At 50.0% G+C, this 14384-nt stretch overlaps 1 protein-coding gene across 2 annotated transcripts in view; it reads left to right on the forward strand.

Moving 5' to 3' along the window:
• The first annotated feature begins 4572 nt into the window (after positions 1 to 4572).
• The window catches only part of GRIA1 (glutamate ionotropic receptor AMPA type subunit 1), a 112016-nt gene continuing 102204 nt past the window's right edge, over positions 4573 to 14384 (forward strand). For both annotated transcript variants that reach the window (XM_088536871.1, XM_088536872.1), the window contains exons 1-2: positions 4573 to 4735; positions 6786 to 6923. In XM_088536871.1, the coding sequence (XP_088392997.1) occupies positions 4654 to 4735; positions 6786 to 6923 (220 nt within the window). In that variant the 5' untranslated portion in view covers positions 4573 to 4653. The remainder of the gene's footprint in view (positions 4736 to 6785; positions 6924 to 14384) is intronic.

Consider the following 14384-nt stretch of genomic DNA (forward strand, 5'->3'; position numbering starts at 1 on the left):
TTCTCCCATCATAGTCACTAGATTAGGAAGTGTGATCTGGTGGCGTTAAAATATCAGCCCCGCAACATCGCTTGGTACCAAGAGGGACCCACTTAGAACTAGGCTCACCTTGTGCCTCATGTGGGGATGGTGAATGGCTGCAGCACTCATCTGCATCGTACAGAGTTGCCTCAGCCCCTCATTTTCGTATTTTAGTGCACACTGAAAAGCAGTGAAGCTCAATGCTTCCTCTGACTTCTCTGAGTGGCTTCTGGGATGCCAAAAGTTTTCATTTGACAACCCTGGCTGCTGGTAAAAAAAAAAAAAAAAAAAAAAAAAAAAAAAAAAAGAGTGGTCCATGGAAAGGCCTGATGCACTGATGAGAGGAGATTTTTCTTCTGCATGATATCAGATGTCACTGTAGGTATTTTCATGCAGGAGATTCCACCAAAGATGTTTTGGGGACTGCAGTGTAGGTGCTATTTTTTGCTGGTGTGAAAAATAGCCTACGGTTTTAAAAAATGGAAGTAAACATGTACTGCTAAAATACGGTGTATAGGCACGCATGGAAATGACTGCAAAGAGCTTGAATCGCTGTGATTTCTACGTCAGCAGGGATTCTCAGAGTGCGAAGGGCTGAGGGTTGGCTCGCGCCTTGCAAACGCGGCTGCAGCCTGCGGAGATCCCACAAGGGTCCTTGCCCCTTCCCCTGCCGTTGGGCTCCTTTTCCTGCTTGATCTCTTCTGAATTCTCGCCACTTTGGGTTTCTGGAGTCTGCACCCTGAGCCTCTGTGCTGGGACCCTCCACCTTGTCATTTCTTGAGAGGTGCCTACGCAGAGGAGCAAAGCGAGGTGAGCGGCGAGAGGAACACGTGCCGCTCCATTAGCATTCATTTATGCCGAGACTGTGCAAAACCCCGACGACAGCCTGTGTTGTTTTGAATTTTTAGCTTAAATTAATCATTATAATTATATTCTGCCCTTTATCAAGAACCTTCTATAGAGATTGGCCACCTAAAAAAAATAAAAAAGAGTTTTAGAAATAGCGGTATTTCAAAGCCTCTTTAAAGGCATCCAGGAGCATCACATAAAGCACAGTGGGCACCGGGGGATATAATTCTGCGGGGAGGTCAGATGTGTGCCGCGTTCCCTCGGCCTCCTCATTTCTCAAGGCTTCTGCGTGTGAATGAGCCCTTTGTTTTTCCGAGGACTCTGGTACAGAAATATTCCTGCTGCAACGAGTGCTTATTTCCTACCCTGGAAAGGAAGGCCGTGCTGCAGGAGATGGACCCCGGTGCTCTCGTGGATGACTCGGTGTGGTACAAAGCCGAGAGGAGCGCGGGTGCCACACGGGTTTCCAGCGTGTGCCAAACTTTGGAGCAGAAACGGATGGGAACGGCGGCTCTCACCAAGCGCAGCAAGGTCGACTCCAGGCAGGCGCAATGGGAAAGTAGTTCTGATGGATTCATTTTCTTATTGCAATGTCTGGCAAAGGGCTTAACTGTGAACCACTTGGAAAACTCCTTTATGGCCTTTCTTGCCTTAAATTGGAAGGCCCTTCCTTTCAGACGTGTTTAGCATTGCCTATCGCCTTACACCTCCAATGCAGGGTTTATTCCCCAAGACCTGTGAGGTGCTGTTAACCGAGGGGTGTTTGCTGTTCCACATATGTCTCACAGATACTTTAAGACAAAATATGAGTATGTTGTGTTTGCACCAATAAATGCAGCACTGTGCCATATACATATATGCTGTACCAAATGCTTTTCCTTTTCTCCCTGTCTCCTGAATCAGGAATAAGCTCCTTGGATTGTTCTTTTGGAGTCTAAATAATTCAATTGGTAACAACTCAGAAGGACCTGGGACTGTTGCCTGGTGTTTGGTGCTGCCTGCAGGTTGATCTGTCCTTCTGTTGTGACCAGCTATGTGACATCCAAGAGCTTCACCAATTCCCCGTGACTAAATCTGATGTTAGCCAAAAATTCACCAACTACCACTGCTTTGATGTTGATTCAAGTCATTTTCAAAGCAGCTAAAATTAATTTATAACATCTTTGTGTAACAAACTGACTAAAATGCTGTTATCTAAAGGGAAAAAGGGAATTAATGCATTCTTAAAATAATGGCCTTTTTGCTACTTATTTTTTTACGTGGTGTTGAAGTTCTCCTTATTAAGTCACCTGTACTTTGAGAGGTTTATAGACAAAAACAGCATTATTAATTCATGCAACTGTGCAAGCTCTCTGTTAGCTATTACAATGTTTTACTGTTGTGGCTACTATTATTACTACTGGTAAGATTGCCTGGGAGTTTTCAAAGTGTGCTGAAAGACTTTCTGTTGCATTGGTTATACTTCAGTGCCTTTGTTCGCATTACAGATGCAGCTGTTTCTATTAAATTTTGGGTGGAAAGCAAAAGCCCATAAAACCTATCAGCAGGTTATTTTAGCCTCAGATCAGCACTGCTTAAATTGGACAGGAGCGAGATGGAAGTCTGACGAAGGTGCTACCCGTCAATAGCCAACGTGAACCTGTGTGTGAATCTGTCTCGGGTCACTCGGGCAGTGAGACAGAGCTAAGAGCATCCTTTGCCCACCTGTAACTCACTCCTCAATGCCAGAAAAACTGCTGTAACAAACCTGGACTCTCTGATGGCGAGAGGCATTGCCCTGGTCAAGGGTATCCTAGAGAAAAAGGACTGCATCCTAGAGGGATGCTTTATTGCTCGTCATAAGGGAGATGCAAGTCTTCTGGACTGTGTTTTTGCAGTGGAACTGTACGTGCTGTTGTCATAAGGTGTTGCAAGGTTGCAGGCATCAGTGCGACTCTGCTCTGATGCAAGGTATGAGACCACAGTTGTACAGACCCTACACCTAATGTGGCATTTTTGTGGGGGTTGAGCAATGCATTTTGTCATCCAAGAAATGTGTATGGCGGTCCAGGAGGAGGTTAAGGATCCCAGACCCTTATTTCAGAGTTGAAATGATTGCCTGTGCATGGAGCAAGAGTCACTCTTTGTCCAGAGTCTCTGCCCGCAGCCATGTGAGTTGTGGTGGGTTCTCCAGCATGGTCACATTTGGCTGTGGAGACAGAGCACAGTTGCATATGACACTACTGCTGCACTACAAAAACATGGTCCTACCTCTGCTTGCAAGAGTATCTGCTCATAAGAAGCTTGTGTGTTTTATGAGCAGTGTTGTCCCTCCTCTATAAAGTACCTTCTTGCCTGGTCCCTGTGGCCAAAGGAGAATGTCTCTATGCTCCTGTGTATTTTATAGAGCTCGGTCACATCCCTTTTCAATTACCATTTCTGCAGAGAGTCCTGTTCTGTCTAGATTTTCTTACACAGGAGCAAATCCAGATCTCTGAGCATCCTAGGTGCATTCGTTGATGCTCTTCCAGTTCAAACTCCTGCTTTTTGGGATGGGGAGAGGGGAGCAGAGCGAGCACCGCACGTGGGACACGGGAGGCCATGGAGCAGCGGGGCTAACGGCTCGGGCTTGGCCATGGACAAGTCTCTCTTCCTCCTGTTTCCTCTCTGCCTTTCACCCTCTGTGTTTAGTCAGGCTGAGGAGAGCCTGGGCCACCGGCCTGGCTCGGTTGGGCATAGACAGGGTCTGGCACAAGAGGCCCCAAGTTTGGTTTGGGCTTCACAGATTTCTGAGGTGAATGGATGACTTTTTTCCTTTCTGAGATGACTCTGTGCTTACCCCATAAGCATTTCTACCCAAAACATCTCCAAATCTCACGTTGTTCCCAAAGGCTGTGTTTTTATTGTCATTAATTTTATTGCCTTTTTTCGCTGTGTTACAGAGCAAAGCTGATTGCAGTGAAATAAGCTACAATCTCCCCAGAACTGTCGCAAAATGGCTCCTGTAATGATTTGGGCTAAAATAAGCCCTTAGCTTTGGAAGCCTGACCCCTGTGATGGTGCTGGCCAACACACGTCCCTCCGAGGCACCCCGGCTCATGGGGAGATGCCTCGGAGGGCAGGAAGGAGATGGCAGGACCCCATGGAGCAGGGAGGTGGGCAGGGATTCCCTTGTCCTCCTAAGGGCCTCTCTGAAATCCTTCCCTCCAGGGCACGTTTGCAGGATCCGTCCCTTTTTACCATGCTAAGGAGCCAGGCTGTAGAGCCTGATGTGCACAACTCCCGGTCCCGGGGGCGAGAGGCCAGTTTGGGAAGCGATAGCTGGAGGCAGAGCACTGGAGCCCTTTCTCCAGAGGACTTTGCCACCTGCTGATTTGCGGGTTTTTTCCCCCAGTTCGTGCCAGGAGAAGTTGAGGGGCGAGGGGGCAGCCGGGAATCCCGGGGTCGGTGCGGGGCGCCCGGAGCGAGCGGAGCAGAGGGGGCCGCGACGCCCAGCTGTTGAGCGCTAACGAGGGGAAGGCAAATTAGGCGGAGGGGAGCGCGCGGGTGTGCGTGCGCGCGGGTGTGACGGGGGAGGGATGTGCACGAGGAGCGGGCGCTCCGGCTCGCGCGCGGCGCTCAGTTCATCCCGCTGCCGGCGGCGTTGAGCAGCAGGCTCCGCGCTGGATCCCCCCGGAACCAGGCGACCGGTCCAGACGGCACCGCAGAAGGGAGGCGAGGGAGCCAGCTAAAGAGAGCGGAGCGGGGGAAAAATCAAATCTATGCTTGGAGCTGGGCTTCTTTTTCGCCAATGCAAAAGGGAATATGCAGCACATTTTTGCCTTCTTCTGCACCAGTTTCCTAGGGGCGGTGTTAGGGGCCAATTTCCCCAACAATATCCAGATAGGTGAGTGCAGAGCTCGGGGCCGGTGGGGAGCGACGTTCCCGGCAAGTGGTGGGGGTGGAGAGGGGGTGGCGGGGGAAAACTGACCCGTCCATTCGCTTGCAAAGGGGGAATGTGTGTGTGTGGGAGAGGGGGGGATCCGCACAGGCTGCATCGCTGCCCTGGAACGAGCCGGGGAGGCTGTTGCAATGGCAGAGATGTGTATCAGTTTGTTGAGGGGGAGGAAAGGAGAAGACTGGGAATAAATGCCTGCACACACACCAACACAGACGGGGAAAAGTGCCTCTGAAATGGAGGAGGCATCCAAAAAACAAATCCGCTTCTTGCTATGGGAAATGCCTGGGCTGCCATTGTGTGTTGCTGCATTTGCAAAAGCAGCGCTTGCCTTATACGCTTTTGTGAGGATGCTCCCTCTCATCCGGAGGTAACTGGGACGAGAGGTAACAAACAGGCGCTCTCTGTTGTTGTTGCTAGAGAATAAGGGCAGAGCTAGTGGAGGAAGACGTTGCGTTCGAGCCTGTCTTCATTTCATGCTACTCGCTTCCCCCGCGCCCCGTCAGTGCCTGTTCGATTCCCTTCTCCCCGGCTCCCATTCCGTAACTTCTCGGTGCTCCTCGGGCTGGTTATTACTTTCCCATTGATCTTTATTGATGATGACTCCTACCAGGTCCCAGATTCCCTTCCCTTGCTGCTGCTTTTCTTTCTCGCCTGCCTTTACGATGCCAATCAGTTGCTAATCCCCCAAGTTGAAGCAACTCCTGTCTCAGTCCAGCTGCACAACTGGTGCTTTTATTGCTGTTTATGCTGCATCCCGCTCTCCCTCCCTTCCTTCCTCCCCTTTACCCCCAATCTGTGCAGCATCTCAGATTCCTTCCCTTTCAGCCAACATACATAATAGCCTAACTTAGCTGCTAGCGGCTTCCTGCTCCGACACCCGGAATAGGCTGGGGGAAGGGAGGGAGGCACATCCATGCACAAACAGCCCCCTCTGCACCGGGATGTGCAGAACGCCCCTGCGTAGCAGGTGTCCGCACGTTTGTTCCTCTCCCAGGGCACCTGCCCCAGAGGATGGCATTGACACTGTCTGCTTCTTTATTCTGATTCCACCTTGCTGCTGAGCGCTTTGCTTCCCTCCCTGTAAAATGAAAATAACAGAGCTGCTACTACATGCACACAGATTACAAGGCAAGCCAAATCCAATAGCATCTTTCTGGCGCATATGAAGGGATTTGCTGCAAGCCAAGTTTCCTGCAGTGGCAGCAGGGGAAACTTTTCCTAGGACAGGCGCATCCTGCGCTTTGTGCCAGGGGTTGTAGCGGAGGGACAAGGCTCCAAGCCTGGGTGCAGCCTGGTCCTGGGCCATACGTGGTTTCTGCTGCGCTGCAGGTCTGGGTTTGTCTGTGTTTCTGCTCAGATCGAGCCCTCTCCAGGCTGAGTTTTCAGTTCCTGCCCCCTCGGAGTTTGCCCCCTCGCCTGCTAAGTGACTTTGGGGCTTTTCAGCACAGCGAACTTGCAGCAGCAGCAGCCGCAGGTGCTGGTGCAAGGCCAAATGCAGTCCCAGCTCGCGCTGAGCCCCAGCCACATCCCCCTGAGCCCCTGGGTCTTCCCCAGGAATCCCTGGCCCCCGGGAGCCCTTTCCCTGCTTTTGGAGCCACCCCCTCCTCCTCAAGGGCAGGAGACAACTTTCCACCTGGGCCTAATGATGAAGGGGAGGAGGAAGAACTACTCCAGTTCCACCCCTCCCAAGGGAAAGCTGGGAGTGCTTCTGCTTCTCCTCCTCAAGTTATGGGAGGAAGGAAGGGTCAGCCTGAGCCTGTTGCCCAGCAGGCCCAAGGGAGCACCAGGGCTGCTGCGTTTGGCGTTACCCAGGTATACCCAGGTATTACCCAGTGCACAGGCTGCAGGGCTCCCTGCTCGCGCCCAGACCCGTGTCCTGCACGTGGGAGCGCTGGGGTGCAGAGGCTGCAGCCTCTGCTCGCCAAAGCGCTCTGCACCAAAGCGCCCTCCAACATGCGGGTATTTAAGACCTTTCCCTCTCCCTTCTTCTCCCCAGGGGGGTTATTTCCTAACCAGCAGTCCCAGGAACATGCGGCTTTTCGGTTTGCCTTGTCTCAGCTCACGGAACCCCCCAAGCTCCTTCCCCAGATTGACATTGTGAACATCAGCGACAGCTTTGAGATGACCTACACCTGTAAGTAGCGGCATGTGCCGTCTTTCCTCTCGCTCCGGTTTCTTTATTCCTGATTGTGTGTGTATGTGCATCTGAAATATGGGATGTCTTGCTCCAAACTCGTGATTCGTACAAAAAATGTCCACATGGGCGAGAGATTTCTGAATCTTTTTGACTTGTGCTGAGATGTAGGGGGCGAGTGCTGTGCTTAGTCAGCACGTCTTTCATTTTCTTTCTGATGTTTCCAAAGTGTTGTAATAGCCCCCAACAATTCGCTTCCTTTTGGTTCTCTAACCTCTGCCTGTCTCGTCTCATCAAGGTTTCTTCCCTGTGTTTCCTACAGCCATGATGTGCAACACAGACACCCCTTTCCACCCACTGGAGGCACAAAAGTGTCTGTTTAGTGTGAACAACTTCAGCTCCAGCCCCATTTTAGCCATCTGTCCTCCCTCTTAAGAAAGATGGAGCGTAAAACAGCAGATTGGTGTACGGAGAGTCCAGATACGAAATAAGGGACATGGCCAATAATGACAGAGAGGTAGCAGAGTTCTTGTTTCAAATAACAGTGAAATAGCCACCAAAAACGAGTATTTAAGATAGAACCGGCACAGTGGAGTCGTTCCTGGGGCTTGGTTGCACATTGCAGAAACCCAGCGCAGTGGCTCTGCTGTTCTTGTTATGCAACAGAGTTGGAGAAGGAAAGAAATGGATTGCCAGGTGATGCCAAGACTAGCAATAAAAAAGGCCACAAAGGAACCAGAGGAAAGCAAAAACCCCAAACACAGCCCCGCAGTTTGAAGAGGGGCATTGCAGCGTGTGGTGAGAGCAGCGCAGGGCTGTGTGAGAGGAGCCGGCGCTGCCGGGGTTTGGTGCACAAGGAATTGCTCAGCTGGACCTGGCGTGGAGCACAGGGTGTTGGTGTGTGCGGGGATGGGGGCAGCAGGGACTGAGGAGCCCGTCCCCTCGCAGAGCTGGTGGGTTCTCGTTGGCTCGCGTCTCTAGTATCCTTTGGATTCATGGAAACATCCTCCCTGCAGGGTGGTCATGTGGAGAGCAGGGTAGAGGTGGACACGAGCTGTTCTCTCTGCTAGAGACCACACAGAAGGGAGAAATGCCTTCCTGCAAAAAGCACCCAGCAATGCGCAGGAGGAGCGTTAGCGAGGCTCTCCGGAGGAAAGGAAAGTTGCACTTTTCTTCCTGTTGGTTCTTTGAAAGTACAGGATTGCAGGAATTTCTTGGGCAGCGAGACGTGGAGGGAGAGAGAAGTAATAATTTGGCCACGCTTTCACTGGAGTATCTAATGGCACGTCTAAAGATTTTCTGTTTTCCTTAATATCCCTCTATCTGCCAACTACAAGCTTTCCATCAACAAGAGCAACTATTTCAGCCCAATCCAATGGCATTTCTTTGGCAGAAAAAATGGACAAAAATGAGAAAAAGACAGACCTTGTATCTATCAAGGGAAAGTGTCACCCACCTGCGGCAGAGTTGCTGACTGCGGCTGGGGACAAGCTATTTCAGTGCCCATAGCAGCAAGGAAGCACAAACTGCACGAATATGTCAGTGTGGAACAGATTATCAGCCTGTGCCTGGTTTCCCCTCCCTCTGCATGCCTGCTACTAATGATTTTGTTTACAGCATTAGCAATGGCAGCGAGACCAGAATGGTAGTTGTGCTTGAGAAATCTGTCATTAGTATCATGGGGGCGGAGGTGGTCTTGCAAAAGCTGAATGGAAGCAAGACAGCCTCCCAAAGGATGTTATATTTGAGCTCTATGTAGGGCACATTGTCCTAGATCAGACCAGCAAAGCACTCTGCACAGTCCAACTTCACTTGTCCTCGTTTTTTTTTTTTTTTTTTTTAATTAAAAACTTCCCAAGTTCTTGAAGGTATTGAAAGCAGCATTTGTTTTGTAAGCACAGATGAAAGTGTTAATCCGTGTCCCCTACCAGGGGGATGGTGGGGAGGGGGAAAGCAGGCTATGGGAGACCTGGTTTCAATGCTCTATAAATCTGGGATGAAACTTTTGCCAGGAATTATCTCCATCCTTATCTTCTAACAAATTCCTTACTCAGTTGCCAAGGCTAGATATTAGCAGAAAGATTTGTTTATTTACAGAGAATAAAAACCTACCCACGCAGTGGTCCTTGTCTTCTGAGAAAAGACTGTCCATGCTACCAGTTACAAGTACCAATTTTGGTTCCCATGGAGATAGAGAACAGAGCATCTCTCCATAGCAGGGGTTTCCTGTATCCCTGGTTGTTCAGCTCTCCACCTGGTGCTGCCCATCTCGAGCAGGACATCTGAGCAGGGCTACCAGGTCACAGCCCCATGGCAAGTCCCCATGCCAGCATCCCTCCTCGTATGTTAAATGCAGTCGTTATGGCACGTGGCTGAAGCAGCCTTCTTCAATGTAGAAAACGTGCATTAAGAGCCAGCAGTGAGTGCAGGAGCAAAGAGCCTCGCTGGGCGGTTTGTGAGACGGTGACAAAGCGCCAGGATGAGCCGCAGCGGTGACAGCACCCTGTCTAAGGAGAGAGTTTGCAAAATCCATCTCAGCATTGGCTATGACACTGTCTGCCTCCAACTGACATATATCTGCCTGCCAGCGAGGATGAGCAAGTTCTGGTGTGACAGTGGATGAACTTACAGCATAAGATGTATTCATAGGTGACAGTGATAGGAAACCATTAATGATGTGCTAGTAATAATTGTGTATTGGTTACAAAAGAATCCATCAAGGTGGTAAACCCTGAAAAATACTAGGAGGCTGCAGTTGTGGCTGTGCTGTCACCGTGACAGCACAACAGTAATTCTCACAGGGCTTCTTATTATTGCACAGTGGTTTTTAAATGCTTTCATGTGCTCATAGTAGACCTAAAGTTCCTATGATCCTTGGGCATGACATGTCAGTAGATAGTGATATTTAAGTAAACCTTTATGTAAACATCAAGAAAACAAAAATAGTGAATATAACATAAACTAACCTCATATTTCATGCATGCGTTTAATACTAATGTTGTTGCAGCACTAAAATATGGGCACATTTCAATAACTGAAATATATTCCTGAATTCTCCCCACCCTATAGGACTTAGGGTAACGAACATCTCTGTGTTTGCACCTGAGTGCAGCATGCAGCTCGCCAGCCCCTGCCATGTGATGAAAATACATATCCTGCCCCTCCGCGTGTTCTTATTCCAAGGTTAGGAGACCTTCTGCTTTCGTGCAGCTTCTCCTAATGCCGAGACGGTTGTTGGAGGAGAAGGTGAACTGGCAGTCCTTCCTGCAGCAGCCGTGTACAGCGATGCCAGGGTAGGATGGTGGCGTGACAGAGCAACAAGGGTTGTACAGCACTGCAGCAGAGCAGTGGCTCTTCTGGCCGCCTTTGAAGAGCTGTGCTCATGCTTTGTCCCTGGCCATGATCAGAAAAGCACTTTGTGTCCCCAGCGTCATCTCAACAAGCTCTGTCCTGCTGGGTGTTGCTGCGGGTGACTGTCCTGTCAGCAGGAGATGCTGTGGGTTGGAGCAGAGAGCGGGGCTGCCCTGTGTCAGGGGCACAGGGAAGGCTGAAACGAGGAGGGAGCTGCAGGTTCCGATCCCTGGAAGGTCCATGGTGCCCAAAAGCACAGTGTGCCGTGGGGATAACTTGTCTATGGGCACCAGCAGCTGCTCCCCAGGAACAGGGCACTCCGCAGGACAGCAGCAGGATTTTGCAGTTGCAGAAAAAATTGCAAAGAGGCTGAAAACCAACATCTCGATTCCTCAAAGAATTAGGTATCTCTCCCTCTTCTTGCAGGCATCGCGGGGTCCTCCTGCTGAGTGGGGTCTGGGGGTGCTGCTGGAATAACAGTGCTCAAATCCACAGCGCACAGTAGAAAAGGAACGTGCAGGCCAATGCCTGCTCATGTTTTCAAAGGGATCCACCACCAATTTGCAAGAGATTTATAGCGATCTCTCCCTCGGTGCTTATGTTCTTATCAATAATAGCAAGCCTGGATTCAGATAAGCTACAAAATGAAGTAGTTCTTTTTCTCCTTACTCTTGGATGCATACGTATATAGATATGTTGTTTCTGGAGATTGCTTTTATCTCTTAAATTACCTCTCAGAGACAGGAAGGAATAGGCAAACATTTGATTTTCCTTAAATGAGGATCTAAATTTGGCTTAATTAAATAATTATTGCACATTGAATTAAAAGAAGCATCTTTGTTGACAAACATATAGTGGTCGCCATTTCTTGGAAAGGTGTTGTTATAATTATTCCAGCAGCAATCAATTAAAATGTAATTTTTATAATTAAACTTCTGCAATCCAAATAAGCCCAGTCCTTGTGATGTTGATAGGCTTATTTTTATTTTTGCCCTGTCAGGATCTCACAGAAGTGTTCTGTGATTTTTTCCTGTGGGTCCTAGAGTGTTAGCTGTGACTGTTTAATGTGAGTTAAGTCAGCAGAAACATGGATTTGATCATCAGATGCAGTCTGATTATCATAGTATAGGTACTACACGGAAACGCATCTCTTTAGGTTTTGTCTTGGGCAAAGATCTGATGTGGGCAGATGAATCAGAGCATCAATCCACAGTAAATCAACTGGGGTTGAGGATGCTCAGTTTCCAGCAGGGATGGCTGTGCCTTGCTATCAATCAAATATTTTTTTTTAGTGAGATTTCTGTAATCTCCCCTCGTAGCGGGTGCTGAGGGGCCTCCCAACAGCAGGGTGAAGCTCCGTGGTGAAGGTCTCCCAAAGCGAGTGAGGGTGACACCGAGCTGGGGTTGGTGCTGAGTGCTCGGCACTCACTGCTGTTGGTGGAGACGGGGCGCGCTCGTCCCTGCTGCCCTTTCCCGGGAAGAAGAGGCTGCAAAGCTGGAGCTCCGCGTGGTTTGCTCCACACAACCACCCAGACGGCTGCCTGTTTGCTGGTGAGGATCTGGGTGATCACCAGCAGCACCAAGTGCAGTGCTGCTTGGCCATCCTGGGCTAAGGTGGCCCCGCGCGCAGGCGGGCACGTCCTGTCCAACACCAGGAGCAGCTTTTCCTGGTCCTGGGTGTCTGTTCCTCTCCAGGGTGCTGCAGGAAGCCCTGCTCCATGGGACAGGGATTTGGTGTGTGTATTTTTCATCCTGGGCAGGGGGGAGCCATACCTGGGGAAAAGAAAAGCTGATACTTGTGATTAGCAAAAACCAGAGGATGAATAGGGGGAAATTCCAACCTGCAAATGTAGCTGCTCTTCTGGAAAGAATCCCAAATGTTCATTGATAGCGAGCAGAAAAGAGAGAAAAGAAGTAAAATTGGGGTCTGTGGTGCATAGAGAAGAGCTGTTAGAAATGGCCAGCAAAGCCAGAGCTGCCCACTGTGACAGTCACAGTTTCTACTCTCAGCTTATCCTTTCTTCTCTAGAAATAAAAGCTTTTCCATGTGACAGGGACCCTACTAAGCAGCATTTTTTCCTTTTTTATTTTTTGGCGTATTAGCAAGGTTCAAGTAAAATATTTGTATGACTATAAGGAAGGTAGCATGGGAAGAATATGGTTCTATTCCAAAACTCTAGTGGGAATCTTAGTTACATACGTTAGCGTTGTCCTTAATAGGGTTGAGGCCCTGGAGGCACCAGCTCTCTGCCAGGAGAGGTAGAAACCACTCTGCATAGCTTCAGTACAGCATGGGATTCTGTGCAGAACAGGATAAATATGTTCTTTAAACAGGCGATGTCAGAGAGACTCTTTAATATGTTGCAGATCCAAAATTCTCCAGGGTTTAGTATTAACACAAGTCCAGAGACAAAGATGCATTTATTTTAACTGAGCTTTTGTCAAGAGAGATGAGTTTTACAAGGACTTGTGATAATGTCAGGTGTAAGGCAACATGCAGGAGAAGGGCTGAATTCAGCCATCAGCAATCCACCACCAGCCCAGAAAAAGACATTTCACAATAACAGAGAATGATTAGGGTGCTAACAGCATGCCATGCAGCATGAGCCGTTCCCTGCTCACCTGCTGAACTGAGAGCTCATTAGCTCACACAGTAACGAGTCTCTAGTTGATTTCCTCTTACTGCCCTTTAACAGCCAGACCCACTTGTTCCCTTGGGGCATTAAAAAAAAAAAAAAAAAGTAAAGCCCACATACAGAACAACAAAACCAGAAATGTTGATTCCTTTTACTACTATATCTCCTTTATTTTCTCCAATCTCCCCAAAACTCACCCTTGCCAGCCCTCATCCGAGGCTGAAGTCAGAGGAGAAACGTGGGCACAGAACTGACCAAACTCTCAAGAAAAAAATAGCAAGAGGCAGCGGAGAGTAACAGCGACAGATTGCCATATCTTGGCTTCTTCACGAGGGTCTCTCTATTCTTTATTTTATTTGTTTTTGACGCAGTGGAGGAGCACAAAAGAGAAAAGCTGATGTCTTGGAGTGAGACGTAACCTACACCTGATGGCAAGATTCCTGTGTGGGTATAAGTATGTACCCGTAGCTCGCTCTGTGCTCTAAGAGTGCAGGCTTCGATTTCGTAAGCGGTTCCCTGTAACTGTGCTGATAGCCATGAAGTGGCAGGGACATGAAAGGTGGAGGGCCGGGAGGTCCGAGGACGCTCCAGGAGCTGCTGCAGGGGCTCTGGGTGCCGTGAGGAAGGATCCCACACGATGAGGGTGCTATTCCTCGCCTCCCTGCCCTGCCAAGCGCTTCCCTTTGGTCTTTGCTCGCTCTAAGCTTCAGCAAGAAAAAGACATCAGTGGCTACACTGATTCGGACATGTTTTTTTCTCCTGCTGGGCTACCGAGATGCCCAGAGCACCAGAGCATGTCAGTTTTCCTTCCACGCAGCACCAACGCGCCCTGCCCAGCGCTATCCACGAGCAGCAGGACAGTGTTGCTATTCCGGCAGGTGAGCAGCACCAGCAGGCACGGGAGCACTTGGAGAGAGCGTGGGCGAGCAGAGCTCAGCGGAGGGCAAGCGGGACGGAGTCCCAGGAAATCCTGCAGCCGGGAGCAGGGATGCGGCAAGGAAAGGAGGAAGGGCAGCGGCTTTGGAGGCCATGGAGGTGCCGTGGCAGGTCGCGGGTATGTGAGCGCAGTGGCGAGGAGCTGCAGGATGTGGCCGGGGAATGGGCTGGGTGCACTTGCAGTAGCCGCTTTGCACTATCCAGGGAGCCCAGGGACGGACTTTCCAAGCCAGGAGCAAAGCCCTGCTCCTCTGCCTTGTCCCGGGCTGTGCACCCAGAGCCCTGCCTGGGGAAGGAACCGTTTCTGTGTGCTTGTTGTGCAGCCCAACTCACTCTCGTGCAGCCCTCCTGGGTTGTCACTTGCCCTTTTTTGCTGGCTGTTTCTTGCTGCAGTTGCCTTCCATCCCTGCACATTGCCCCATCCCTGCTCATGCGCTGGCCTTAGGAGAACTCCTCACTTAGGAGGATTTTTGTCACATATTCCCCGGCATGCTGGCACTGTCCCCAGGGCCAAACCCTGCAGGAATGGAGCATCGAG

The sequence above is a fragment of the Tinamus guttatus genome, unplaced genomic scaffold, assembly GCF_059628265.1.
Source record: "Tinamus guttatus ecotype Peru unplaced genomic scaffold, ASM5962826v1 Tinamus_guttatus_pri_ptg000710l, whole genome shotgun sequence".
NCBI lineage: Eukaryota > Metazoa > Chordata > Aves > Tinamiformes > Tinamidae > Tinamus > Tinamus guttatus.